The 25,129-nt window shown below is 35.4% G+C and overlaps 5 protein-coding genes across 9 annotated transcripts in view; 2 read left to right on the plus strand and 3 right to left on the minus strand.

Annotated features, from left to right (window-relative positions):
- Positions 1 to 800, plus strand: part of LOC111465715 (transcription factor bHLH66-like) — a 2,843-nt gene extending 2,043 nt beyond the window's left edge. For both annotated transcript variants that reach the window (XM_023110232.1, XM_023110240.1), the window contains exon 6: positions 270 to 800. In XM_023110232.1, the coding sequence (XP_022966000.1) occupies positions 270 to 629 (360 nt within the window). In that variant the 3' untranslated portion in view covers positions 630 to 800. The remainder of the gene's footprint in view (positions 1 to 269) is intronic.
- Positions 801 to 4,356: 3,556 nt separating this feature from the next.
- On the minus strand, positions 4,357 to 5,156 carry LOC111471973 (cytochrome c oxidase assembly factor 6). Its single transcript, XM_023117664.1, has 3 exons — positions 4,996 to 5,156; positions 4,766 to 4,903; positions 4,357 to 4,660 (listed from the first exon to the last, which is right to left on the minus strand). The coding sequence occupies exons 1-3, from the start codon at positions 5,077 to 5,079 to the stop codon at positions 4,538 to 4,540; spliced, it is 345 nt and encodes a 114-aa protein (XP_022973432.1). The 5' UTR covers positions 5,080 to 5,156; the 3' UTR covers positions 4,357 to 4,537.
- Positions 5,157 to 8,276: 3,120 nt separating this feature from the next.
- LOC111472553 (AP2/ERF and B3 domain-containing transcription factor At1g51120-like) lies at positions 8,277 to 16,942 on the plus strand. 3 transcript variants are annotated; one of them, XM_023118161.1, is made up of 4 exons: positions 8,277 to 9,279; positions 9,820 to 9,944; positions 10,085 to 10,178; positions 15,429 to 16,942. In XM_023118161.1, the coding sequence occupies exon 4, from the start codon at positions 15,436 to 15,438 to the stop codon at positions 16,402 to 16,404; it is 969 nt and encodes a 322-aa protein (XP_022973929.1). In that variant the 5' UTR covers positions 8,277 to 9,279; positions 9,820 to 9,944; positions 10,085 to 10,178; positions 15,429 to 15,435; the 3' UTR covers positions 16,405 to 16,942. The 3 variants fall into 3 exon arrangements, with proteins under 3 accessions (XP_022973929.1, XP_022973935.1, XP_022973924.1); XM_023118167.1 differs by having other exon boundaries at positions 8,277 to 9,249; XM_023118156.1 differs by having other exon boundaries at positions 8,277 to 9,944.
- A 1,266-nt stretch (positions 16,943 to 18,208) lies between these two features.
- Positions 18,209 to 25,129, minus strand: part of LOC111472546 (CBL-interacting serine/threonine-protein kinase 6-like) — a 14,826-nt gene continuing 7,905 nt past the window's right edge. The window contains exons 2-3 of the mRNA XM_023118152.1: positions 18,368 to 20,024; positions 18,209 to 18,329 (exon numbers count right to left, since the gene is read on the minus strand). Coding sequence (XP_022973920.1) covers positions 18,369 to 19,661 — 1,293 coding nt within the window. The 5' untranslated portion in view covers positions 19,662 to 20,024 and the 3' untranslated portion in view covers positions 18,209 to 18,329; position 18,368. The remainder of the gene's footprint in view (positions 18,330 to 18,367; positions 20,025 to 25,129) is intronic.
- The window catches only part of LOC111472530 (formin-like protein 18), a 12,551-nt gene continuing 10,491 nt past the window's right edge, over positions 23,070 to 25,129 (minus strand). For both annotated transcript variants that reach the window (XM_023118141.1, XM_023118135.1), the window contains 6 exons: positions 24,938 to 25,009; positions 24,729 to 24,845; positions 24,015 to 24,083; positions 23,862 to 23,928; positions 23,413 to 23,749; positions 23,070 to 23,326 (listed from right to left, as the gene is read on the minus strand). In XM_023118141.1, coding sequence (XP_022973909.1) covers positions 23,565 to 23,749; positions 23,862 to 23,928; positions 24,015 to 24,083; positions 24,729 to 24,845; positions 24,938 to 25,009 — 510 coding nt within the window. In that variant the 3' untranslated portion in view covers positions 23,070 to 23,326; positions 23,413 to 23,564. The remainder of the gene's footprint in view (positions 23,327 to 23,412; positions 23,750 to 23,861; positions 23,929 to 24,014; positions 24,084 to 24,728; positions 24,846 to 24,937; positions 25,010 to 25,129) is intronic.

Below are 25,129 nucleotides of genomic sequence, written 5' to 3' on the forward strand. Positions count from 1 at the left end.
TTTTTTTTTTTTTTTTTTTTTTTTTTTTTTGGACGTGCATAATTATGATTTATGGGTTTAATTAAAAAGGATTGGAAATTAACAAATTGTAAAATTATTTCAAACTATTTAAAAATAAAATTTAAACGGCACAAATTTACTTTTAGCAGAAGACGACAAAAGGAAAAAAGGGCCGCATGCATGCGGAAACTTTTATCAGCTTTCTTTCTTTCTGGTTTGCCTGTCGTTTTCGTTTATATGTACTAATTGATGAAACGGTGTCGCTTCAGGGTGGTGGTGAGTGTATGCAAGGTGGGCGGAGTTCAAACGGCAGCGGAGGAAACCAAACGGCGTCATCAAACGACAGTGTGACAGTGACGGAGCAGCAGGTGGCGAGGCTGATGGAGAAGGATATGGGATCGGCGATGCAGTATTTGCAAGGGAAAGGACTCTGTCTTATGCCGATATCACTGGCAACAGCAATTTCGACGTCCACGTGTCCCTCGAGGAATCCGATTATCAACGGCAGCGGCGGGCATCCAGTGATGGGATCAAACGGCGAAGGGCCGTCGTCGCCGAGCATGTCGGTGTTAACAGTGCAGTCGACGAGCATGGGAAACGGATCCGTCAAGGACGCGGCCTCCGATTGACCTTTTTTTATGTTTTTGTTTGATAAGAAAGCAGTCAACTACTATACAAGTCTTCAATGAAAAATAAGGCATCTTTCACAATTCGGCGCCGTATTTTTTGTGGGTTTCTGTGGGGTGGCCTTAAAAAGCAAAGGCAAAGCCGAAGGCAAAGGCAAAGGCACTTCCTTCTGACATCAAAAGCTTCTCCTTTACACCATATCCTAAGAAATATCCTAAGAAGCAAAGGCAAAGGCATAGGATATTGATTTAACTTTTTTTTTTTAATGACCTTTCCAGAATGTTTACAAAATATTAACATAACCCATAATAATAATGAAAAAAGTATTAATAGCTAGTTCTTTTATTTGCTTTAATTAAAATAAAATAAAAAAAAAAAAAAAAAAGAAAAGCAAAAAGAAAAGGAAATGGTTAGCTTTAGATAATGATGTTAGCTCAATCCCAAATACAAACAAAAATTTATTAATACTCGGCTGAGAACAAATTATATCCCATGTTGTTTTTCTCAACCAAAAGTATGCAAAGGCAAAGCCAATACTAAATCATGGTTGAATGAATTAACAAATAATATCTTCAATTTTGACTTTGAATTCACCTTTCTTTTTAATTAAACACCCTTGATAAGGAGAGGAAAACGATTAAACATGTAGTTCACTACTCTTAAAAGTAACCATAGTTGAGTTATATCTTCCATCAAAGGTTAACTATTTGAAATTTTAATAAAGAAATCAGTCAATCAATAGAGACTAAAATACTCCTAAAATCCAATTCCCACAAATTCCATTGCAGATAATTTTGTCTCAAATGGATGGGATGCACCCCATGAACACATCTCTATTCACGAAAAGAGTCTTCAAACAACTTGTACACCTCAACTAATTCCTCATACAAATCCTGTTGTTGTGCATCCTATCTGAGATGTGTGGATAAGAGTATAAGTATTTTCTACGGCATTATTCAATTATATCGAATCTATTGTATCCCTCTCTATATAATATATGTGCATATCTATATTCTTATGAAACAAAAAGGAAGGCCGCCTTAGGGCAAGGAGTAGAGGGAACCCCTCCCCAAACAGAAGAACTAACACAAAAAGGCCTCCAATTTCTAATGATCATGCCAAGGCTGTAGGTACACCAAAATTCTATGTGACTTGAACTCCCGCCAAGAAGCCGAGTACTGTATATTATAAACAAAAGAATATTCTAAACTCAAACTATCCTCAAATATTCTAAGGTTTGCTCTTTCCAAGTCGTCCAAAGGGTTGCTTTCACAGCACAGCACCAAAGAATCTTTGCCTTTCCCCTAAAACTTGTCCCCAACAAAAATCAATTCTTTCAAAATGAAAGACCAACTTTTGGCTACAAAAGGACAATGAAGCAGCAATATGAAAGACCAGCCCTTGTGTCTCTTCTATGTTGAAATGTCCAACAATATAATTGATCCATCTGTTGGTCAATTTGATGGATGTCCTCGAGATCAATAGGTTAAGAACCGGATCAGAGAATTGATTGTTAGTCAGATGAATCTCAAGTTCTCTGGATAGTACAATGAGCTCGGAATTTCTCAATGGCATTGAGTTCAACTAGCCTTACAACAGCTTGGAATTTCTCAAGGACATTGAGTTAGACTAGCCTATTAAACTATTTCAATTGTATTGTGTTATCTAAAGTTCATCTTAATTCTTATCATCTCCTGAAGTCCCTTCCCCAAAGGGTAGAATTACAATCCTAAACGCATTTTACCATTAAGAGTTGCCCTAATTTACCACAAGGGTAAAAGAATGAGTTTCCCTAATAAAATGATGTCCTTTAACAAGGGCTCTTAACCCATCTGAAACCTATCTTGATCAGCAGTCTTACTCCCACGGCATTCAATCAATACTAAGAAACCTCCTGGGGATCACTGCATTCATAGTAAGCCTTTCCTAGAAGCAGTATCTTACGCAATTAAGTATTTCAAGAATCACCACAAGAATACATGCTGGTGTCATCAAATCAAAATTTTGATGCTGTCTTTCTCAAGAAACCGAAGAACAGATATAGACTTTTGTGGCTTACAACCCCCTTTTTTCGCTATGACAATCAGATTCGTCGACTGAGTAAAATTTTCAGAAAAAGATTGGTCTGGGCAATGGGGCAAGCAATGGAGAAATGATCTTGGTATTCTTCACTGGTTTTGCACATAAACCCAGCTGTAAGAGTGAAAGGAACTAAATAATTTAGGATTTCGCTTTGAATCTGTTAGAACTCAAATTGTGAAAGTTTATTCAATGAACTCAAATTGTGAAAGTTTATTCAATGAAGGGCAGAATGGAAAATGTGGCCACAAATAACGAGTCCCAGCAGCAGTTTGATGTAGTTATTTATATTTGAATATTTTTTAATAGGAGGTTATAGCTTCCTTAGTTATAATTTATCTTTCCAATAAGTTGTTATGTTTTAGAATTTGGAGTTGGTCTATCCGACTTTATGGTGATTTTTCTCTAGTCTGACAAGTGTGGAGAGGGCATTGACCCTCTCAAATTGGTCATTGGTTGTTATGTCATAATTCCTGTCAGGAAAAATCTTCAAGAAAATGAAGGATACCGACCCGAATCTTGTCCAGCTTATCAATACTTCCTATAAGCAACTTCCCATTATTAGAAAAAAGGGTACTTTCTCTAGGGTATTTATAAGTAAATAAGAAATTAAAAGATTTCATAGAAATTGGAAGAAATCCTGTCATCAACCATCTTTCACCTCAATTGACCGAAAGCCTCTCATGCGAATGAAATCCATTGGGCCAATGATTAGTTCAAGTTCATTGAAGAAATGGATTTTTTATTTAAAGAGAGCCTAAAATTGGCAGACACTTTTGTGCGTCTATGTAACTTATGTCCAAGTGATGCGCCAACGGTCGCATTGAGTCAAAAGTTGTTTTTCCTCCTAATTCGACATCATGTAGCAAAAGAGAATGATCAAAGATTTGATACTTTCTAGAAAGGTCATGAAGGAACACTTCGTGGCTGAAAAGGAAAGTTAAAGTCACGTGTCCGATGCCAAGCGTCTAAAAGCAAGATCAGCTAATGTATCCATAAGGAGGGATGATCCAAACTCGGGCTTCCATGACCATGAGATATCACTTCATTGAGTTGAATATATTTTTCTAAAGGCTAAAAACAACATTATTCTACTTTGACTTAATGCATTCAGCCAATAGTTCCCATGCACTTCACATTTCCCCTACTCAAATTGTGATCAAGAGGTCATTTCTTTACAGGAACCTTAAGCAATTCTCATATAACGAGCCAAGCAAGCACATTCATAATCTACTAACCTTCCGATAAAAAGAAGTAAAACAGTCGAGAATTCAATATGGAAGACAAACAAAGTAGCATTTCTACAAACTATCAAAGCATCCAAACAGTATGAATCCACTACCAAGACCAAGACTAACATATTTGGAACAGAGAGAATAAGAAATTTTAACTAGATAACAAACTCACAAGTTTTTAGGGAGAAATTATTCATGAAGATCGCCACCATCTGCCTAGTAGTTATACTGTTGGGAGTAGGAAACAGAAACTGCACAAATACTTCAAATTTATATCAAATGGTTATTAAGGGGCATACAGATTTTTGAATCCACTTCCCACAATTATTAAGGCGCAGCCACATTTTAGATGTCTCATTGAATAATTTTTCATTTTGCTGATTAGAAGTAGATCCTACTATAAATTCAAATTAAATGTATGACAGGAAAGGAATAGGCTTTTGTAAGTTGGTAAGAAGAGTGCATTATTATGAAGTTTATTGCCACAATCATCTCTGTACAAAGTAAGAGAAGGAAAAAAAGAAAACAAAACAAAATAACAATAGTCATGAGATTCTGACCGCCCAAAATAGTTCTGCCTGGGGATGGTGTTTTGTTCAACTAGTGGGCTTGAAAGTGTAAGGCTGCGGAAGTACCAAAGGGCCTCTCCTCGAATCTTTGTCATCTAAGAGTCTTTGAACCCTACTGTTCTGACAAAACTTCCTATCAAAATGCTTCACCTACCAACCAAATCATAAACACTAGAAATCAAAAACCCTTCAAACCATGAATTCTAAGAACCAACAGATTAATAAAATCTTCAGTGATCGGGACATGAAATTTACCCAAGAAGCCCTACAAAGTTTGACAAACTCAGCCCTGGAGGCTTTACACTCAGCGGGATAAAGAAGGCCAACAGAAGCAATTTCAGTGGGCTTCTTGTCTGATTCCTTCTCCACACAAGCATAAAAAGCATCGCGAGCCTTGTTCAGATGCATGAAATTGCCAAATCAACACTCAAGGATTCTTATGAAACAGAAATCTAGAGAATAAGTGAGCGATTGAGAAATATAACCTTGTAGCAAGCTTGTCTGAATTCCGCTAGAACATCGGTGTGAACTTCTTCCGAGCCTCCAGACGGATCAGTTTCGAGAGCCATAGTTGCTACAACAGAGACGGAGATGCTATGCTATTGTTGCTTGGTTTCTTTCGCGGTTGGGGTTTTCGATCGTTCAACCAATTTCCCTCAGCCGCTTAAGGGCTTCAGATTTCGGCCCAATCATGTTGGGCTCCGTATATTCTCAAGGGTAGTTTTGAAATTTTAATTATAATAATTTTTTAATAATTTATCATATATATTTTTGCTATTAAAAAGAACCGTAAAAAAAAAAAAATAATAATAATAATAATAAAAAAAAGTCAAATTGAAATGATATCTGCTTTTTCAGGTCTGGGAAACGGTCAGAGCTGGGAAATACATTGGACTGTTTCTGTCGGTACTCGAAAAATACCAAAATGAAATTCAATAATTTAATTACATTAATAATAATTTATTTTCATTTTCATTTCACCGTTCGTTTCCTTTTGGTCTATCCATATTTAAATCCAAAAGTTTATTATTGTGATTTAAATCATATTGATTTTAATTCTTAAATTTCATTTGCTAATAATTTTATAGTTTCTTTCAAAGTTTAATATTTTCCAAATTAAAAATAAATACATAACATTTTATTTTATTTAACATTATTAATTTTAATTTTATAACATAATTGTTAAATTATAACCTTGTACCCCTCCCTGTTTAGAGATGTTTGAAGGGTTCCACATCGCTATTCTAAATATATATAGTACTAAAAATGCCTTGGTACGAAATGACAGTTATTATTATCGACATCAAATATAATGGTACGTAATTTTAATGTACAATGATGTCGAATTGTACCAGCTATTATGTGTTTGATTCCTTTTCATCGTCCCATATCCATCCACGATTCATCCATATCCAAGCTTGTGTGGATAAGATTTGAAACTCTTTTGTTTTTTCTTCTTTCATTGGACACCTTTCTTGAATTGATTAACTGTGCTCAAATCCATAGTATATGTAGCTAGATCAAGTGTGGTTGAACTATATATGGGTGGAGATGAGGTTGGGTCGAACCCCAAATCTCCCTCATAGCCGAGGGTGAGGATAGAGTCGACCTCCAAACTCAACACGTGTGATGTATGCCCCAAACTTGTAAAGTTCCTATTAGCTTGGTTTGGTACTTAAAATCCTTATGGCACTCAATTTTTTATGTCAAAATTATGAAGATACTGCTAAATGTTAGACGAACACGACTCTCCACAATGGTATGATATTGTCCACTTTGAGCATGACTTTGCTTTGGGCTTCCCAAAAGGCCATATACCAATGGAGAGTGTATTCTTAGATTATAAACCCATGACCATTCCCTAAATTAACCGATGTGGGACTTTCATCATCCAACACCTCCCCTCGAACAAAGCACGCCTCCCCTTAATCGAGGCTCGACTCCTTTGGAGTCTTAGTCATTTTTGACTGCCTTCGTACCTTCGAGGAGGCTTGACTCCTTTTGGAGTCCTTTGTTCGACATTTAAGGATTTGTCAATCTATTGACACGGCTAAGTTTAGGGCATGGCTCTGATACCATGTTAAACGAACACGACTCTCCACAATGGTATGATATTGTCCACTTTGAGCATAAGCTCTCATGGCTTTGTTTTGGGCTTCCCAAAATGCCTCATACCAATGAAGAGTGTATTCTTAGATTATAAACCCATGACCATTCCCTAAATTAACCGATGTGGGACTTTCATCATCCAACACTAGGTTGGGTGTCACTTCTCCATTGTTATCCCCACATAATAAATTATTCTGTCTCCATTATATGTTTTGTTTAAATTTTATTTCATTTATTTATTCAATAGGTAGAAAATGTAAATATTAATTTTAAAAAATCATTAGAATTAAACAAAGGAATGTCGAACCTTTAATTGCATGAATTATTTTTATTTTTATTTTAAAAAAAGTTTCGGATTAAAAATTCAAATGTTTTTTTTTATAATATAATAAAAAAAAATTAGTTACTTAAAAGTGAATTTATAAACATATAAATTGGATAAGACATTGTCTTGTCTTTTCAAATTTAAATCATTTTCTTTTCATTTTGTGCTATTATTTAGTTACTAAATCATGTTTACTCCAATTATTAATGCATCATTTTTTGTCGTTAACTCTTGATCTCCCCCCAAATTATTTCACAATCATTTCCCTTTTATTTTTGTGTACGTGTTTTTAAAATCTTATTAAAGTTTTAAATTTTGGACTTGTTTAGTAAATACACACAAATTTATCATGATTTAAATAATATTTTTTAATTTAATTTTTTTAAAAAAATAGTTTTAATAATTGTTTACAAGCATTCGAATGTTTAAAAAATACACTTCAATTTAGAAATTTTAAAACATTTAAATTTTTTTATTTAAAAAATACTTTTAAATTTTTTTATTTTTTATTTTTTAATTTGGAAAAACCCACTTATTAACTTTCAAGAGTTAGCATAAAAAAATCGAGAGGTATTTAAGACAATAATTTTTTTTTTGTTTTATTTTTTATAAACGGCAAGAGTGTAAATGTGCGTTGACCAATAGGTTAGAACAATTTTTAGAATTCTAGGTATTTCAGAGTGGTATTCACTAATGGAGGACACTCTTCACCCACAGGAAAGCTCGAAAGCCAATAATATTATGGAAAGTGAATCTTCATAGGGTTTCTTTATTTAGCTAATACATGTCTATTTCATTGAGCCTCTCTATAGTTTTATACCTTTTAAGAAAGTATAAAATGAAAATGTTCCGACCACAACCTAAATACAAATCTTTTATGTTAAAAATATGGTTTTATTATTTTTAAAAAGTTGGAGTTTATTTAATCTTCATGTTTCTTTTGTTGCATTATACCAATTTGATAGTTTGTAAAAAATTGAATGTATCTAATTAATTTTTAATTTATTCAAAATTTAAAATTCATGAATATATAGAATTATTTTAATTACAAGATTATAAGATTATTAAGATAGAGTCATGAATCATAGAATTAAAAGTGAAAGGTGAATTAATTGGGATTAGTTTACAATAATAGTATACTTAAAAAAAAAAAATTATATAATATATTTATTAAGAGATTATATTGAGAAGAAAATCGGACGGTGGAAAATGTGGTTGAATTTAAAAATGGCTGAAGGAAAGCATTGAGGATTAGGGCATGAAGTCAGTGGCGGGATCTGATTGGTCCACGTAGACCACATTTACAATGCTTACCTTACAGCTACAAGTTGAGGAAGATAACGGTCCCACAAAAAACCACTCGATGGACTGTCATGTCCTCTTCCTTTCGTCCTTTGCTTCCCCTCCGCTCGTAAATTTGGCGCTCTGTACATATTTTGTAACACTGTCCCTACCGCCCCTCTGATCTGTTTCGCTCTCCACCAACGGTGGTGGTGGTGGTGGAATTGTCATTGGTGGCTTTCCCAGATGCGTATTTTAGAAAGAGAAAAGTTGTTAAGATGTCAGGGTTGTTTTGTTGTTTTTTGCTTTTGATGGCGTGTGAAATGGGTATATCTATGGATGTAATAGCGAAACCCTATTTCGCTTTCTCCTTGCCGGTTTCTGCTGGTGTCGATGATGGAAATACATGAGAGTTGAGAGGAGTTTAATATTACAAGAATATGGAAGGAAGGATGCAGAGAAGATGTATGATGAAATGTCTGACAAAGAAAGAAGGGAAATTTTTTCTCATGGGGTGGGCTAAAGTGGTTATCTCTTTTATGGGTTTATTGATTCCATAAATGGGTGGGGTTTAAGGTGATGGATTAGATGAGTGAAGGGAAATTGTTGGGTTTTGTTGAGAGATTTTATGATGGAATATGGAAGGAGAGACCAGAAGGGTAAGAGAGTGACAGAAGAGAGTGAGCACACGCTGCAGCCAAATGTATGAAGAGCATACCTCTGCGGGTGCGTGCTCACTTCTCTTTCTGTCAGCTTCCCCATTATTTTCCCTTCTGATCTCTTCTTCTCTCTCTTCTACTCTCACTGCCCGCTGCTCGCTCATCAAAGACCCTATTCTATACCAATGTCCCTTTCTTTCTTTCTTCTCTCTGGTTCATATTGTCAGGGGCCAGATGTCCTCTTGCTCCGTTCCTCTCTATATTGGGTACCCCCTTCATTTTTCATCCTCTGATGGACAAATGGAACAACAACACTGGCGGAGTTGAAGCGGCCTCTCTAAACATCCAAGCGGTGCCACTGTATTGTACAATTTTCGCCATCACACTCTTAATTTGTCAGTTTATTCTTATCTATTGCAATATTATTATTTTATTCTCTGTGGTTCTGATTTTTTCATGGAAACTCTTCTGGTGTTGTTTCTTTTTTCTTGACATTGATTTCCATGGAAACTTGATAGCACGGCTTTTGATGCTCCTTTCCTGCTTATATATATATATATATATATTTATGTAATTTTGATGGTACAAATCAATTACTATTCATATTTAACAGAAAAATCCTTCGAATATCGTTGTTGTTTAGTGGAAAAACCCTGATTACTGTTCCTATCTAAATCTCAAACTCCCCGCCATCTTTTGGGGTTTCCTTTGATATTAAGCACACACTGTGCTTTTATTTTTATTTATTTGGTTCCTGAGATTTGGGTTATTCCTTATCTGACCAAATATTTCTTCCATTGCTGAGAATATTGGAATCTGGGATATATTTATATACGCACTATTTTCGTCGTTGAAGAGTTTTGCAGATTTTGTTTTGGTTTTTACTTTCCTAAAACGAAAAATTTCTTGCCGTCGTGGGGTACTACTTGGAGAAGGGTGTGAGACTGGACCGACTCGAGTGCTGAATATGGCAACAATCTCTCGTTTTGGATGCCTGAAGGTCCTGCCGTTTTCGAGTCCCAGATATGGAGCTTCCAAACCGGAAAATTTCCCCATTCAGGTAACTGATTTATTCGATAAGAAGATATTCCCAGATTTCTGTTCTCCTGCCCCCTTTTCCAAAAGCATCTTCTTCTTCTTCTTCTCCCTGGTTATTTATGTAAGTGTAGCTCATTAGGTCTTAAATATTGCTTTTGTCAGCACTTGCTTGACGTTGGGAGGCAGCAGCCTGCTTATTTTTCTCTTCACTTTAGATTCGCTATCATAACCACCACCCCCACTGTCCGGTTGCGAGGTAAGAAACGGTCTGTTGTGCTTTCTTTTTCCACTTGATTAATTTCTTGAATTTTTTAAAACGTGCTTTGTTATTTTTGTTTGTTTTCTTACTTGAATCACTTTTCCCAGTTATTCATCTTATCCTTTTCTTGAACATGGGCTTGTATGTATGGGTTAGTTTGACATTGTCGGTGTAGCTTTGATGCTCTTTTAGTTCATTTGAAGGTAGTTGGTTCTTTGATTAATGCTTCTAAATTTTGTTATGATACCTTACTCTTCAAATGTGGCAAATTTTGTGGTGTTTGCCTTCGGATTTCTATGACATGTAAGAAGAATTTGGCCCCTTGTAAAGGTTGACGTTCTAATTAAACCCAACAGTGGGGGAAAAAAAAGGAATCTTTGGTTGACAATGATTATGTGGTTTAGTATTTTGGGAGCTTACAAATGTTTTAATTAGATTAAAGGAAGCCGAAGAGCCTTGGATGTCCTTTTCATCCTGAGTGTGCTATGAATTTTGGCATGCGAATATTTGATAATCATCACAATAAAATTTGTAAAATTTCTAATCACTAGAAGTGCACGAATCCTTTGTCAACTTCTATAGAGATGAAATTTATGCAAATAGATAACAGTCTACGAAAATTATATGCTAGGAAATGAGTCTAAAAATGTGAAGTTTTCAGATTTCGTTCTAATTTGTTTTTGAATTAAAAGACTTCTTAATAATTACCGATTTTTTTTCAAAAGAAAATGACAACTTTTGAACATTTATTTACTTACACTTCTTTCATTTATTTTATTTTATTTTATGTGGTTGTGATAAAATTAGATCATATGCTAGAATGTTTATCGTTGCATTCATTTTATGAGCGCATGAGCTGAAAGCTGTTGAGTAAAAAGTACTTGGCACTAGAGTCAAAAGCTTTTGTCCTGAGAGAATGGTTGTTACTATAATATTTAACCACTTGAGGTTACACATGAAATGACGTCAGAAATACTCCAAGCTTTTGAAGCCTGTAGCTCTATGGATAATTTCAAACAGTGATTGAAGCATCATTCTCTTTCTTTTTGTTTTTTTAGATTTCTCTCAGTACGTTTGAATGAAGTTTGACACGCATTTATTTCTCTTGTTATTCAGCCCTTTTTTTTTTTTTTTTTGCTGCAATGATAATGATTTGTTGTTGACTACATTATTTCCATTGTCCTTAAAATTGTAGGCTTTACCGTACTACACTTGTTTGTTACATATTTTCATGATTGAGTTATTGTTTTCCTAGGTAAAAGTTATTTACTTATAAATACTTGTTAATATAACTTTGAAAGAATAATTGTGTGTCTTACCTTAACAATTAATATGCCACAAATGTAGGAAACATTGTACTTATTTGGTGTTTGACATCATTTTTTAGTGCAGTCTTAGTTCATTTTGTATGTATTTAAGGAGTGCTCTGGTACGATGATGTATTGCTCAGGTTTAATTGATAAACTATTTTTATTTTAGTTTAGTTTTCATTTTCAATTTTCATTGATGACATTATATAATATTTCATTCATTATTTTAGTACATTGTCCACTTCAAACTGACAGACACATGTGCCCGCGTTTAGAAGCTGACCTTTTGATGTTGCTTGTTGATTGTGGTAGAAAGCGTATAACAAATAATTTTGCTTTGCTAGAACGGTTAAATATACTTCGCTCACAATAAGATTAGGTGATGTGATGTTGATGGCTAGAATTCTAACTTCCTTATAGATAAGGCAATCTACCATACTATTCTTTTTATTAACTTGTAAATATTAGCAATCTTTGAAAAATTGTATTTAGATAAGTATTGTCTTGAACAAGGGAAATTATTTGTTCCTTGTAACTTCATGGTCTTTTTTTTTACTATCTTCTGATTAAGTCGATCTGTGTAACTAGATTGTCGGTGAAGGAAATGTTATTTGCTATCTTTATTATTATCTACCTTGAGTTTAAATCCAAGACTTCATTTGACCATCTATACTTCAATTTGGGGGAACACATTTGACTTATGCTGTATCAACTACGGTATTAATGTCGGAGTTGAATGCTTAATTTTGGATAAATGGTTGCATTCATCTTTTAATTAATGGATTTTCCTTGAATCTATCTCTGTTAATCTCTTGTTAAATTATGGACACTAAATGGTATTTGTTGAATAAAGTGAATGAAAGAATTCATGTATAGTTATCTTATAGGTGAGTCGTTGCCAAGTCGCACATTGTCTGATTAGATTGGTAAAAAAATTGTACGTTGACCTCTCAATGTAAACACTCTATCGGCTGTAAAGAGAGCATGAATCACCCTATTATCTCAAAAGAGACCATGGATCAAAACCTCTTCCTCCATTGTAGCCCCTGCACTATTGGATCGAGTTCAAACTCCACAACAAACTTACAGCCACACAAAACATACTTGTAACCTTTTGAGGTCTTCCTACACACATTACACAATTACAAATACTATCAATGCCACAAATTTTCACATGGGAACCCTACAATGTAAAGAATCTAACCTTTTGGGAATACACACCTTCAAAAAAAAGAAAACAAAATGGAAGTAGGGGATGGGGCCCACATGCTAAATCAGATTTCCTTATTATTCCTGTGGATTCCCAGTAGCTAAGAGAATGCTAAATTGTGATATTTTACTTTTGTTCAATGCTAACTTTTATAAGGCTAATCATAAATCTCATCAAATTTACTCTGCGTACTGTTGAGTTGTTCACTGCCACATGAAATTTGTTTCAAGCTTATTATCTCTTGCTTGTTACTTATCATAAGCCACACCTCATCAAATATATCGCTCTAGAAGAGTTATGTGAAATGAGATAATTTTAGGAGTGTTGACAGGCCGCGGGAAAAGGTGTAGGCTCTATCTAAGTCTGATGCTTTTCTTTGAGCTTTCGTACCTAAAGACTCTTGTAATTACCCTCTTGGTTTTCTTATTTTGGATTGGAGTATTTTTTTTATCATTTTAGGTTTTTAGATGTTGTCTTGGCTCCATTTTTGGGCGTTGGAATGTATGCCTCTTTTGTATTCTTTCATTTATTTTCAAAGGAACCTCGATTTCTATAGAAAAAGAAGAAGAATTATGTGAAATGTAGTCTGAGAATTTAACCTATTTTTTTACAAGTAGCTGATTAATCGCTTTTCTTTGAAGTGTTTTTTTTTTAAAAAAAAAAATTAATAAAATTTTCTATTGGATTTCCAATGCATTATTAAACACTACAAAATTAGACTAGGACCTTCAATTTACTGAAACAGAAATTGTGCCTAAGCCACTTTACATTGCCTAAATTGGTTTATTGTCACTAACAGCCATACTTCATTTCTTTTGCGAAGATATATAGGTTGTACCAAGTCGGCATTGCATTTTAAACTATTGAATGGTATCGGGAGACTGAACCTTTCTCTTTCCAACAAGTTTGGATTCACCACTAAATTCCAACTTCCTTATCCCTCTTTACAATTACAGATTATATCATATCAAACTCTCTGGAAGTGGATGAGGAAGCAGACTTGGTCTCGAGTGAGTGAGTGCTAACACTGTGGTCATTCCCCCTTTTCCCAACTAAATCTCCCATTATAGTAGACTTCAAAGTAGCAATCATACGTCAAGGCAGAAATAGGAAGACTTATTGTGTGTACTGCCAAACTTGGTTAAAAGATTGAACTATGACCATTGGAACTTAAGGGCATGCATCTATTCCAAATATTAACAAAAAAAGAAAAAAAAATCAATAAAATAAAAACCATTATGGTTCCATGACACTCGGTGGAGTGCAAGTCTGCTGTTTGATGTATATTACTGCCTTTGGTGTTTGCACGTTTGGCTTAGTCATTTCTCATTCAAATACCCCAGTGACTACTATTTGGTATTTGCTCTTTTGGTTTCTAACCATATGAATGTGGGTTGCTCTGTTGAAATTATTAGAAAAGTCTCTTCTTATCCTGTACAAGTTAGAATCTACTAGGGAGCAGCAGGGAGGATGATATATTTCAATACAGTCGGATAGGGTTGGGTAAGTTGGAAGATATTGTTCTTATTAATGGTGTAAATGGAATGCTCATTTGGGCTGCATAGGGTTCTGGTTTCTGACTACGGAGAACTATTAGACATCAAAAGTTTGTATTGCATGAGCACGCATGTTTAGAGCTTTAGTTTCAGTCTCCAAAAAGAGATAACCATTTAACCTCAAAACTGTATTTTGTATACTGCCATCATTTTACGTGTGTGTGCACATGCCTAGTTTAAAACAAGATTGTTTCCTTCTTTTTCCTTTTTTTGGAGTTTGTATCTTTTGAGGATTAGTTCCTTTTTGTTTATTCAATGAAAAGTTTGGTTTGTTTAAAAAAAAAAAAAAAAACAAGACGGTGTCATTGGTCTTTCTGCATCTAATGCAAATTTGGTAGGAGAAACTTTGTGAAAACACCGTAATTTGAAGTTAGTTCTCCTTTTATTCTCCTTGCTGAACAAAGAGCAAAAATCCTCGTCTTGTTTTCTCTTAAAACTTAAAAAAAGATGCCTGGGGAAAATAGTCGCTATCCAAAAGGACTCTAGAGGGTTTGGCATGAGTTTTTGGGACAGTGAAACGTTTGTGCAAGTGTTCATGGATTGGGTATGGTTGGTTAGAGAGTTTCTTTTTCTTTGTTAATATATATTTTTTATTATTATTTATTTCTCCCTCCCTCCATTTGGATCAAATCCAATTGTTGAGGTTTCAACTTTGCTCAACCCAAATGATCCTGCCCCAATTTAATCCAACCTTGAATTTTTGGGGTGCAACTTTGTTCAACTCAATTACAACTTTCAAAAGTCATTGCAAATTTAGAGCATGTTTGGAATGACTTTCCATATACTTAAAACACTTCCTTATTACTCAAAACTCTGTACAAACTAGAAAACCACGACACTTTCCTACAATGGAATGATAGATAGATCATTGAAGGGTTTGCTATAATGTATACTACGGTTATTTTTGTTGGCTATTGTAAGGCGTTCATAGAGAGAAATCTTAATGCTTTACCTCGAATCAGAGATCTGGTTTTTGAATGTTTGGTGCAGTAGCTAACTAATTCATTTGATCAATTGGTGGAGAACATTTTGTTTATACTTCGATGAACAACTGGCCGAATTTAGGCTGAAGCCTATAACTTTGTTTAGTTCGTTATTAGAAAAGTAAAAGGAGAATTGCCCATGGAATCTAATCCTTCATCTTGTTTGTTGGTCTTTTTTTTCTTTCCAGAGCCATCATGAAACAGAAGTGGCCAAGTACTATTTCAGAAACCAGGGTGAATGCAATTGCAGAAGGTTCAGATTCAAGCTGCATCACTTGCCCATTCCCTGCAAATGGGTGCAGTAAGCAAGGAAGGAGTTTGACCTCAAAATTCAAGGGTGTTGTGCCTCAACAGAACGGCCACTGGGGTGCTCAAATTTACGCCAATCATCAGCGTATTTGGCTTGGTACATTCAAGTCAGAAAACGAGGCAGCCATGGCTTATGATAGTGCAGCTATCAGAATCAGAAGCGGAGATTGTCATAGAAACTTTCCTTGGACCAAGGTCACAATTGAAGAGCCAAACTTTCAGACACTTTACACTACAGAAGCTTTGCTTAATATGTTAAAGGACGGTTCTTACACAACCAAATTTGCTGAGTATTTGAGGGACCGTTCTGAAAGTGCACAAACATCAGCCGGCCTCTCTGCAGCAAATATAAATAACAATGAAGGGACTATTAAGCAACTTTTTCAAAAGGAGCTAACACCGAGCGATGTTGGTAAGTTAAACAGATTGGTCATCCCAAAGAAATATGCTGTTAAATACTTTCCTCACGTATCAGCTAGCACGTTAGAAAACTTAGAACGTGCCGATGACGATCGTGATGTGCAGCTGATATTTTTTGACAAAACAATGAGACAGTGGAAATTTCGATACTGTTACTGGAAAAGCAGCCAGAGCTATGTGTTCACACGTGGTTGGAATCGATTTGTGAAGGAAAAACAACTGAAAGCTAATGACACAATAGCTTTCTACTTGTGTGAAGCAGCAAAGACAAATGATGCTAAAACTACATTCTGTGTAGTAGATGTTAAAAATCGTAATGGTGCCAGCTCGGTCGAGAATGAAGCCAAAGAATTGTTATCGCCTAAGAACAAAGACGGACTAAAAGGCGATGCTGAAGTTGAGGGTTTCAAATTGTTTGGAGTGCATATTAAGTGAAAGAAGTAAGTTTTGCTACTCCTTCCTCCTTCCATCATTCCATTTCCATTTTAAGTAGTTTGGTAGTGATTAAACCCATACCTTAAAAAAAATCATTTAAGGTTATACTTGGGAGATTCTTTTTGGAACCATGCTACAATTAACACATTCGATTATGGTCATAAACCCGAAGTGACTGATAGTGCTCTATTGTTGTTTCCACCCTCGTGACTTTTTGAATGCAACAAATGCTGGGTGTAGATTTGAACTTTCGACTTCAAAAAAAAGTAGTAGATATCTTAACTAATGAGTGAGTTGGTTCAAATTTATGATCACTGCTTAATCTTTTTGGTGAATGTAATTCTGTCTCTGTCTGTAGAGTGTCATTTTATGAAGCAGAAATTCCAAAAACAGCGAGGCATTTTTAATGTTATTGGTAGGTGAGCAATATAATCATGCCTAAAGGCTTAGAGACTTCGTGGAGTTTTTGTTCAATAAAGTAATCTTATCATCATGATTGATTTAATTTGGTGCATTTATTGTATGATTCCTTTTCTCATTCAAAGTATCTTCCTCATCCTAATGTAACTGCCCCATATTTTATTTATTAAGATTGAAAATGCATACTTTATATTAGCTGCTGCTATATTCGTGTGCTGTTCTAGATTAAACAATAGCTCACCTCATTTCTTCTGAATCATATTGGGTGTGGAAAATCATGTTGACAAAGAAGAGTTGGGACATGACATTTGTGGTGGGTCCTAACAGAAACTTTTGAGATGAGAAATATAATCCCTAGACGAAGATCGAGTGGTTCAAAAAGTGAGCTGCGATTCCAACCCATGAGGGAGGAGAGAAGAGCTAATAGCCTCAGATTCTTTCATGAGCCATTGGGTGCAACCACTTCTCAAACCCATATTATCCCTTAACGTTATATTTGTGTGTTCTTTCTTTTACAACTTGCGTTTGAGGAAAAAGAGGAAGTTAAAAAGATGAACCTTTTGTTGCCTTTCTGAATATTGGAGAAAATAGAGCCAAAAAGAGTGGAATTATAATAATAATAACAAAAGATTTGGGCAATAAAGCCAAAAGCCATGTGAAGCTTTGTTCCAAACACATCCCTCCATTTATGTTTAAACATTACTCTGTTTTCATGTGGCCTCCCCACATGTTACCACTCTCTTTCTTTTTCCTTTCTGGTTTCTGTGTTTTTTTTTTTACCGTTTTTCATTCGTATCAATCTTGTCGCACTAAAATTTTGAAAGTTTGAATCGTTCGTCAACACGTTAAACGTGTTTCGATGGAGAGAAATGAAGCAAACACGTGTTTGAATAATTGGGAAGGAATTGAAATTATTGGAGCGATGGAATGGTGGAAGCTCACAAATATTGCATGATCTGATCTCCCACATGGCATTGCATTAGGAAGCTTTTGGAAATGGAGTAAATATCAGATTTCTTTACAACTCATAAATTCATATCATTTTTGGGATTGTGAAAAAGAACCTAAAATAAATGAAATGATCAATCTCACATAATAACGGCCTAGAGTATTTTGCATCAATATTCTTCTAAATGGGTACTTGGATTCTTTTCGAGAAGGAAAAGATAAGCAGCTCTACTCTTCAAGAAAAAGACTAAAACGGCTTGACTTTTGTCAAGTTGGATCATAATAAGACTCGAGTAAGAAGCCTCGACTAACTCTATGCCTGCAATTGCAGTAAGACAAAGGAGTGAGGCAAGTAACACCTATATTGCTCTCCCACAATCCCGTTCTCTTAGTGTAATCACTCCTTTACTTAATTTTGTGTGTAATATTCCAAAAATAAACGAAAATGAGAGGATTGATATTGATAATAACATTCAAACTGACACATAAACACCAACAATTTCTGTCAAATCGACAAAGAAATTCAAAGCGCTACAGATTATAATAACGTCTGGACTCTTAATATTATTATTTTTGGATTTACCGTCTCCTAAATCTCAACCCGACACAGTCTTCTCCGTTGGTGATGTCCACACAATGTCTTTCAGCGCCGGCCGGAGCTCTTTGCTGCAGAACTGCCTGTATTCTAACGTGTCCCCGTGATCTTTCTTCACCTCTACCACCAGAAACGACGGCGTTACGGCGAAGATCTCCGCCGCCACAGCTAGTTTCCCTTTTCTTCCGCACGCTTCACCCTGTAATCTCACTCTTGATTCGCTCTTTTTGACGCTGAATTTCCCCGCCTTCGCCACCTCTTCCAGCTTCGATATCACACTGCTTGCCGGCTTTGTCGTCGCAAATCTCAGCTCCTCTTTCTCTTCTCTCTTTTTCTCCTCGAACAAGGGTGATAAATCGAACCCTTCCGATAAGGAAATTATATGGAAGGCATTTAACGTCTCCGACTGCTTCAATTTCTCCTTGCTCTCGTCGAATTCCTGCTCCTCTTTTGTCATCACAGTCCTCGGCGTGGATTTCCTGAACCAGGAGGACTCCAATATCTTTGATGTTGTAATTCTGCTGCTCGGATTCGGATCCAGGAGTTTGGTTACTAATCGACGGGCTTCCGGTGAGAACCACGGCGGGCACTTGAAGTCTCCTCTGTAAATCTTCCTGTACATCGACACAATATTGTCGTCTTGAAATGGGAGAAATCCGGCGAGAAGAACGTAAAGGATGACTCCACATGACCACAGATCAGCTTTGGCGCCGTTGTATCCCTTCTTCCCAATAACTTCCGGCGCAACATACGCCGGTGTGCCACAAGTTGTGTGCAACAGTCCATCCTGTTTCAGATGCTCTGAAAATGCGCTGAGTCCAAAATCAGTTACCTTAAGATTTCCGTCGTCGTCGAGAAGAAGATTCTCCGGTTTGAGGTCCCGATGATAAACTCCACGACTGTGGCAAAAATCGATCGCAGAAATCAGTTGCTGAAAGTAAAGTCTAGCCACATCTTCTCTCAATCGACCTCTGGAAATTTTGGAGAACAGTTCCCCGCCGCGAACAAGCTCCATCGCGAAATAGATCTTCGATTTGCTCGCCATAACCTCATGAAGCTCGACGATATTCGGATGCTTCACCATCTTCATCACAGAGATCTCCCTCTTGATCTGCTCCATCATGCCTACTTTTATCACTTTCTCCTTCCCAACCACCTTCATCGCCATGTTCGTCCCCGTCTTCAAATTCCGAGCATGATAAACCTTCGCAAAAGTACCATGCCCTAGAAGCCGACCTAGTTCATACTTTCCATGAAGAACACCAGACTGGCCGTCTCTGTCCTTTTCCGCCATTGATTCGAACTTTTTTCAAATTTAAAATAGAAATATACAAACGATTCTTTCAAGCCTTTCTTCTCTTACTTAATTAGAGCGTAGAGCTAAGAGAAAATTGAGGAGGATGAAAAAGGGAGAAACTGGATCACCCGTCTTCGACGTGCTTCCGGTGACAATTCCGGCCGCCGATCCACTTGCCAGCTCGACCACTAGAGATGAAACTTGTCAACAAAGCTCCTCTCATCTCTCTGCATTCCCTAAGAGGGCGCCTTCTCCGCTAAATCAGTTACAGAAATTTTCTTTTTCTCTAGGGCTTTCAAAGAGCTCCGATAACCGGCGGAAGTTCACTTCTTAGCCCCTTCTATTCTTTGCATCTTCTTGCTCCTTTTATAGCGACGGGATATTCTGTAATTACCTTTTTGTCCCGATAAATGATCGTATGGCTGTTACTGGATCTGATTTGAGCAGGTGTCAGAATCATGGCGGTTGATTCTTTTACTTCCCAGTTTTGACGTCACGCCTTTTTCACTGGCTCCATTGGGGAGAGTAATGGGCCATCGTGGTGGGCTCATGGCCCACATTTCAAAACGATTCTAATTTCTTTACTTCCTAATTTTAAATATTTTAATTTAGTTATTATATTTTCGATAAATTTTAAAACCGGGAAACGTTTTTCAATCAAATTTGTTAAATTAATAATTCCTATTTAAGTAAATAATAATAATAATAATAAATTAAAGTAGTCTAAAACTACATATTTTAATTGCCTAATACTCTATTTTGTCAATTATCAATAATAACATAATTATGGTATGATCGATATCATAATCACATTAAACTTGTCACATTAGGAACATTCTTTTTCTAATTAATAAGAGGGAATTTCAAATATACAAGATAATATTAAATAATTTAATAATGGTTTAGCAAATACAAAATTCATTAAAAAAAAAAAAAATCAATTATTGATAGGATAAAGTAACAGGTTTTTTAAAATAAAATAAAAATGGAGGTAAAATTAATTTGGGCTCACCAATTCGGAAACGATCAAATCAGTTGAATAAGATATGACGTAAACAAAATTATAGTAATTATTATAAAATAAATTTTCACGACGTAATGGGCCCCAGTGGCCCAACCTACTTCTACTAGTTATGGTCGCTACTCTACCAAATTGATTTCAAGGACCCAATTATAAAATCCTAATATTAAAATTTATTTATTATTAAATTTTGTAATGAAAATTATTATAAAAATGAAGTAATTAAAGGTGTGGGGTATAAATGGAATTATATTCAATTATTGGGTTGGAGCAAGAGAGTATGGGCTGGTAATATATTTATTTTTTAAATCTTATATGACATCATAAACTTAAAAAAATACAAATAATTGAATTCGTCACATCAGTGGATGTGCAGTCGGAAATTCCATAAATTATATACAAATACGACCAAATTCTTTCTGTCTTTGCATTAAACTGTGTGCTGTGTATTTTCTCTGTTTAAAATATCGAAGAAAAGTTTAAAATTTTATATCTTTATTAATTTTAATTTTGGTTATGGAATATTTACAATTATAATAAATAAAGTCTGAAAGATTCATTTTTAACAAGAAAATATTTCTAAACTATTTAAAATCACGGGTTAATTAATTAATTAGTATTATTATGAATTAAGATTAAGAAAATGATATAAAGTAGAAAGACGTGATATTGGAGTATACGATAAAGTTATGGGCAGCCCATAAATTGCCAAAATGGTAAGATTGAGAGAATGTTTTTATTAATGATATTAGGATTTTGAGACGACTTCAATGTCACTCTCATGATAAAAAAGACTCAAAATTTGAACTCTCATCCAGTTTGGAACATCGCTACAAATAATAATTCATTTATAAAAAGTTTATAAACTTTAATTGATATAATAATAAATTTGTAACAGAGAGGGTCGTAATTTTAAATAAGATTTGAATAAATTTAATATTTTATGTTCGAAGATATTTTTTTATTTGACGACGAACTAAATTGTTTTGGGTTATGCAGGTAACCATATCAAAGAGGTTGTACTTTAGTGCTCAAAATATAACATGGGCTTGTCTTCACAATAGCATTGGGTACATATTTTACCAACCTTGCATGTGTTTACTCAAATCATCACTTCCAGATTTCTAATACATGTTCATATGATGCATTATTTTGTTCCTCATTCATTTAACACCAAACTGAACGACTTTTTATGTTCCTAAACAGTATATTTAATAATGGTTCGTCTAATCTTTCTTCAGAAATAAATGAAAATCAATATTATTAATGCATAAATCTAGTCGAGAAAATTCGTGTTGGATCAGTAGGTGAGATTGGGTTCGAGTGGCTTCGAGTTGTCCTGGGTTTGCAAGGTAATCTCTCACGCTAGTGTAGTGTGGTGTTGTGTTGCTATCAACGCTCAACAAATGATTAAGAGATATACAAGGTAAAGTTAAATTAGGTTGCAGCCTTTAATGAGAGGCGCTTTCCGTACTTGTTGTGGTTTGGTTCAAACATTAGTGTTAAAAGTAATACAATTAATTGGGTGTAATCTCGAAAATGAATTAAAAACGTTATATTTTATTCGATTTTTAGCTTTGTTTGTGACGTGATATTTATTTTTGGCACTTTATTAGATTAATAATTGTGTCATAGACTTAAAATCCCACTTTAGGCACCATCTCAATTATAATCTATGCTTTTCAATTTTCTAATCATAAAAAAAAGACCATTCAATTTTTATTTTTTAAAAAATAGATATTAACAAAATGAAAAAGAATAGAAAATTCCAAGCAAAAGCACTCTAACAAACACATCGGCCCAAACTTTGTGTTCGATGTGGAGATTTTGACTGGGCCCATGGGCCATGGGCCATACCGCCACATGCCCACTTCCGACGTAACAGACACAAATTCGATGGTCCCACATGAACAACGCACGACAAATCGAACTGATTATGTCCAACTTGGCGGTTCTTTTTATCTTTTTGTAATTTGGAAATATTCATTCAATATTTATCATTTCCAATACAAACTCGACACGTCACTCAATCATCTTCAACCTCATTCTCCTCCCCTATTTCGGTAGCTGGTAACATCTAAGATCCGATTTGAAAGGAGTGAGAATTACTTACCAGCCCAAATGCGAGCCCTCACTGAACACAATACGCTGCATCACCACCAATTTGTCCAGCCCAAAGTTTACTTACATCGGCCCAGTAAAATGTAGTTTCGTTAAAGGATCGTAATTGGGCCCAAGCGATCACTAAGGCCCATTAGGACCCAATATAACCTGGTGAAGAGGAACATAAAAGGGTATTAATTATAACTTCTTTTTTATATTTTGGTTAAATAAATTACCTTGTTTTCTTAAATAATAATAATGGCTTCATTGTAGTTGCAGGATCTCCACAAAACAGAGCTCTAAGCTTTAATGACAAGCACAAAACAACAACTCTAAATTTTTCTTTTAAGTGGTAAAGCTAAATACACATTTCGATGAACATTTTCCCAAACAAGCAACCTTCAGAGGTGACTTCTTATATCACCTGTATTATTTTTTGATACAGTTATGTACACACACAAGTATTTGTTCACTTTCGATACAAGCAGCCTGCTCACCACATTGAACAACAGGATAAAGCTTTGATCTCCCTGTGTTGCTGCAGTGCAAATCATGATACCAATATTAGTATGTTAAAACTAAAAGAAATTATGATTAATACACTGAGTTGAGAGTGTTAGTTACCTCATGAAGAAAAATTAGCTTTTCATTCTGAGGTGTGAAACACTCCTCTCTCAACATCAACAAGTAGATAATCTCCCACTAAAACTAATTACGGCTGTTGGATGTCTGCAGAGCTGGAGGGCCCTCGGCTTGAAAGAACACAACATGCTAACTTACTTCACATTGCCAATCTCGATCTGGGAGTGTGATAACTGTTTTGTTCTTGACCTCTTACGCATGTGCCCTGTCTTTGATTTTTCGCTTTCAGTTGCTTTCTTCATTTCCAGCTCTATCTGCTTGCAGTTCTCCTCGTGGGCTCGGTTAAACATTCTCACAAAGTTGCATAAGGTTGATATGACTGCAGAACAATTTAGGGGCAAAAACAAATTAGACCAACAATGACACTGAAAGGAGCTTATCCCCCCCGGCTAGCATCTTGCATACTTCTTTTACTCATGATGAACAAGTACCTTGCTCAAAGGGGCAGCGAGCTGGATCTTCTCCAAAGTAAAGAATCAAAGAATCTACACTTCTACCCTGCAAAGTATCAAGCTCCACATAAGCAACAACCTAATCCAACTAGAGGATCAAAGTTTGAACATGCACTGAGAAGCAGCACCTACCACGCTAGAGTACAGTGAAGCCAAAGTTCTCACTTCAGCTTCAGCAAAACGAAGGAACTCCTTTAAAACCTGAACCACCAAAGAGCGGGGAGGAGGGAAATGAAGTCAAGAGAGCACTGATAGAAATTAATGACCAAATGACAGAAGAAGTTCCCAACTCAAGGAATATAAATTTTTTTAATTTTCGACTAGGTTCTATGTAAGTTAGATAGGTAACCTTCTTTTGTTTCTCTTTTAAACAGAATTTCTCATAATTTTTTTTGTTTGTTTGTTTGTTTTTATATTAAAGCATAATTTTTTAAAGATACATACAAATCTATGTCATGTAGGCAGAATTTTTCTCAATCTAAGAAAATAGATAAAAAGAATTCTGTTTTCTCCATTAGAAAACTACTACCAGGGCTTCTGTGATACAGTAAGATGAATTAAGATGCATGCACCACAAAGAAAGGGAATATAAGAGAAAAGTCAAGAAGATGAACAAAACTAGGCCAAAATCACCTAAAACGTTCAGGCCATGTAGCATAGTAAAGAAGACCTAAGAGAAATGAGACTCAAGATTGCCACTATTATTTGGACAAATTCTTCAGGTTAACTCATTAAAGACAGTATTTCCTAGATCCCAAGAATCAGAGATGATGGTAGTTTCCAATTATCAAATATTAGCTGAACAGTGGTGGAAATAGTTTGCACTAACTCAGAATGCTTTAATACCGTTCGGAAATTATTGGATATAGGGCCATCATTTTCAGACGTAGACAATTCTTGAACAACTTTCTCCAACCCTTTGCTAATTGATTGCATCTCCTCTGCCAAAACCTTTAATTGTTCCTGGATAGAAATCAAACCTGTCTCAGTCAAGGAAGCAACCCCTTCACCCACCCAACAAACTTTCCAAAAAGGAACCAACAAAGAGAGAATACCTTTGATGCAGGCTCCAAGCTTGGAAGATCGTTGGAAAAATCCAGAACTTCTGGCAGTTTATCAGCAAGTATCTACACTTGTCAACAAACAATAAAATCAGAAGACTAGTTCCAGTCTAAGAAGGATAGACACCACATAGACACGGTGATACATCATCTTTTTTTAAAAAAAAAAAAAAAAAAAAAAAAAAA

This window comes from Cucurbita maxima, unplaced genomic scaffold (assembly GCF_002738345.1).
Source record: "Cucurbita maxima cultivar Rimu unplaced genomic scaffold, Cmax_1.0 Cma_Scf00002, whole genome shotgun sequence".
Classification (NCBI taxonomy): domain Eukaryota; kingdom Viridiplantae; phylum Streptophyta; class Magnoliopsida; order Cucurbitales; family Cucurbitaceae; genus Cucurbita; species Cucurbita maxima.

Bases quoted from the DNA above. Each gene is read 5' to 3' on its own strand.
- LOC111472553 (XM_023118156.1), top strand. From the start codon at position 15,436: ATGAAACAGAAGTGGCCAAGTACTATTTCAGAAACCAGGGTGAATGCA.
- LOC111471973 (XM_023117664.1), bottom strand. From the start codon at position 5,079: ATGGCTCTCGAAACTGATCCGTCTGGAGGCTCGGAAGAAGTTCACACC. The intron at 4,904-4,995 runs GTTATATTTCTC...CATCTGAACAAG, and splicing joins TCAGACAAGCTTGCTACAAG to GCTCGCGATGCTTTTTATGC. The intron at 4,661-4,765 runs GTAAATTTCATG...TTTGGTTGGTAG, and splicing joins AACTTTGTAGGGCTTCTTGG to GTGAAGCATTTTGATAGGAA.